Source organism: Fistularia commersonii, chromosome 19, assembly GCF_037954325.1.
Source record: "Fistularia commersonii isolate RoL2024-O1a breed Wild chromosome 19, RoL_Fcom_v1.0, whole genome shotgun sequence".
Classification (NCBI taxonomy): domain Eukaryota; kingdom Metazoa; phylum Chordata; class Actinopteri; order Syngnathiformes; family Fistulariidae; genus Fistularia; species Fistularia commersonii.
In genome coordinates this window covers 582,501-585,000 of record NC_141302.1, presented here as the reverse complement: position 1 = coordinate 585,000, position 2,500 = coordinate 582,501, and the positions used below count along the sequence as shown (strand labels likewise).

Sequence of the window (2,500 nt, the reverse complement as noted above, 5' to 3'; positions counted from 1 at the left end):
CTCTTCACCAAAATGTCACATGCACACACACACACACACACACACACACACACACATGTTGAAGCAGAAACCAGATGATGGGGTCGTTGCCGTGGCAACACGAAGGCTCCCGCACGGCGTGTCTTCCTGGGATGCGTTCGATGGAATCTTCCAGGCTTTTCCACGGAGCCGCTAAGCCTTTAATTAGACGCCACTCAGCCCGCGGGGTTCGGGTGGGTCCCCCGGGGGTTCGGGGCGCTGGCGGTGTGTGTGTGTGTGTGTGTGTGTGTGTGTGTGTGTGTGTTGAGGGGGGGTCCGATCAGATCCTGTTTGCCCCCGGAGGTTGGTGTTTCCTCAGACCGATAAGCCAAACAAGCCGCTCAGCCGGTCACACACACACACACACACACACACACACACACACACACACACACACGGACACGCGCGCACACACACTCCACCCCCCCTCCCCGCCGGGACATCTAATCCTCCTCAAAACAACCACGGGGCCGCTAATTGTGTCCTCCTATAAGAAGGACCTGCTGCTCCTCCTCCACCTCCTCTTCTTCACTCCTGCAGGACACGTCCGAGGGTGCAGGACCTCCAGGTTCAGGAGCTCCAGGTTCAGGACCACCAGGTGCAGGACCTCCAGGTTCAGGACCACCAGGTTCAGGAGCTCCAGGTTCAGGACCTCCATTTTCAGGAGCTCCTGGTGTGGGACCTCCAGGTTCAGACCCTCCAGGTGCAGGACCTCCAGGTCTAGGACGGCGTCATGTTCCCGCTGCCCCTGTTCACGCCGGAGCAGGTGGCGCGGGTGTGCGAGAACCTGGAGGAGACCGGGGACATGGAGCGCCTGGGCCGCTTCCTGTGGTCGCTTCCCGCCGCGGAGGCGCTCGGACGCCACGAGTCGGTGATGCGCGCGCGGGCCCTGGTGGCTTTCCACGGCGGGAACTTCGAGGCGCTTTACCAGATCCTGCAGAGCCACCGTTTCACGCGGGAGTCCCACGCAAAGCTGCAGGACCTGTGGCTGGACGCCCACTACCGGGAGGCGGAGCGTCTGCGGGGCCGCCCGCTGGGGCCCGTGGAGAAGTACCGGATCCGCAAGAAGTTCCCGCTGCCCAGGACCATCTGGGACGGAGAGCAGAAGACGCACTGCTTCAAGGTAAGCCGTGTGTGTGTGTGTGTGTGTGTGTGTGGGTCCAGACCGCTTTCCAGAATTTTATAAATAAATAAAAGTTTCATCCCGGCGTGACCTCCGGCCAGCAGGGGGCGCCACGCCTCCGGTCCCGGTTCGGTTAGCGGCGGGAATCACGACTCCGGCCCGGTTGTTACGAGCGCACCGCCACGTCAATCCGGTTAGCGGGATTATAATCCGAGCCGCACGCCAGGGCTGGGATTAGGCCTTAATGGGATTGGCGTCCCCGCAGGAGCGGACCCGCAGCCTGCTGCGGGAGTGGTACCTGCAGGACCCGTACCCCAACCCGTCCAGGAAGCGCCACCTGGCCCAGGCCACCGGACTGACCCCCACGCAGGTCGGGAACTGGTTCAAGAACCGGCGGCAGAGGGACCGGGCCGCCTCCGCCAAGAACCGGTGGGTGCAGCCGCCGCCGCCGGTGTTCATTTTAAATGTCTTTTAAAATGATCATTTTAAATGTTTCTTTTATTTATTTAGTCATGGTGAAAGTGCTCACATGCCAAGAAGACTATTATTTTCACGATAGTATCATTACTATTATTATAATCAGCTTCGCTGCGGTAATAATTATTATTATTATTTTAATTCAGATCCATTGTTGTCGTTTTAAATCGTTACTATTATTGTTATTATATATTGACATCGTTGTAATCATTCATTTTAATTGCTGTCATTGGCACAAGTTACTGTTGTTGTTTTTGTCATCATCATTTTTGATTATTGTTATAATACTGAGCAACAATATCAATAAGAGACAATTAAAAGGACAGGAACAGATAACTGAATGACAAATAATATGATGAGTAGTAGTAGTAATATTAGTAGCATTTACTATTATCATTGTTATTTGAAGTAGTCGTTTTGTGTCTGTTCTTATCATATTAGTATGATTATTATTAGCAGTAATGTTGCTATCATCATTGTTAGTAGTATAGTTGTTATAATCTTTATTATTAGTAGTAGCATTAGTCTTAATGTTGCTATTATTATTTTTAGTAGAAGCACTTCTGTTGTTCTTTTCATCCTATTATTATGATAATGACTAGTACTATCAGTAGTAATGCTGTATTATTATGTCCACTATTATTACTAGTCGTAGAGTTGTCGCTATTATTTTGAATGACAGTAATTGTTATAATTACAAGTAGTTCCTCTGTTCTTATCATCCTTATTATTATAACTAATCCTATAATTATTAGCAGCAATACTGTTTGGATTATGATTATAACTAATATGATTAGCAGTAATGTTTTCATCAAGATCAATACCATTATTACTCATAATATCAGTGTTGCTTATTTTCATTATTCTTGTTAGCAGTCTAAT

At 49.7% G+C, this 2,500-nt stretch overlaps 1 protein-coding gene across 2 annotated transcripts in view; it reads left to right on the top strand.

Moving 5' to 3' along the window:
* six7 (SIX homeobox 7) overlaps positions 1-2,500 on the top strand; it is a 9,557-nt gene that overhangs the window by 5,594 nt on the left and 1,463 nt on the right. For both annotated transcript variants that reach the window (XM_086165322.1, XM_086165321.1), the window contains exons 3-4: positions 559-1,141; positions 1,407-1,570. In XM_086165322.1, coding sequence (XP_086021448.1) covers positions 752-1,141; positions 1,407-1,570 — 554 coding nt within the window. In that variant the 5' untranslated portion in view covers positions 559-751. The remainder of the gene's footprint in view (positions 1-558; positions 1,142-1,406; positions 1,571-2,500) is intronic.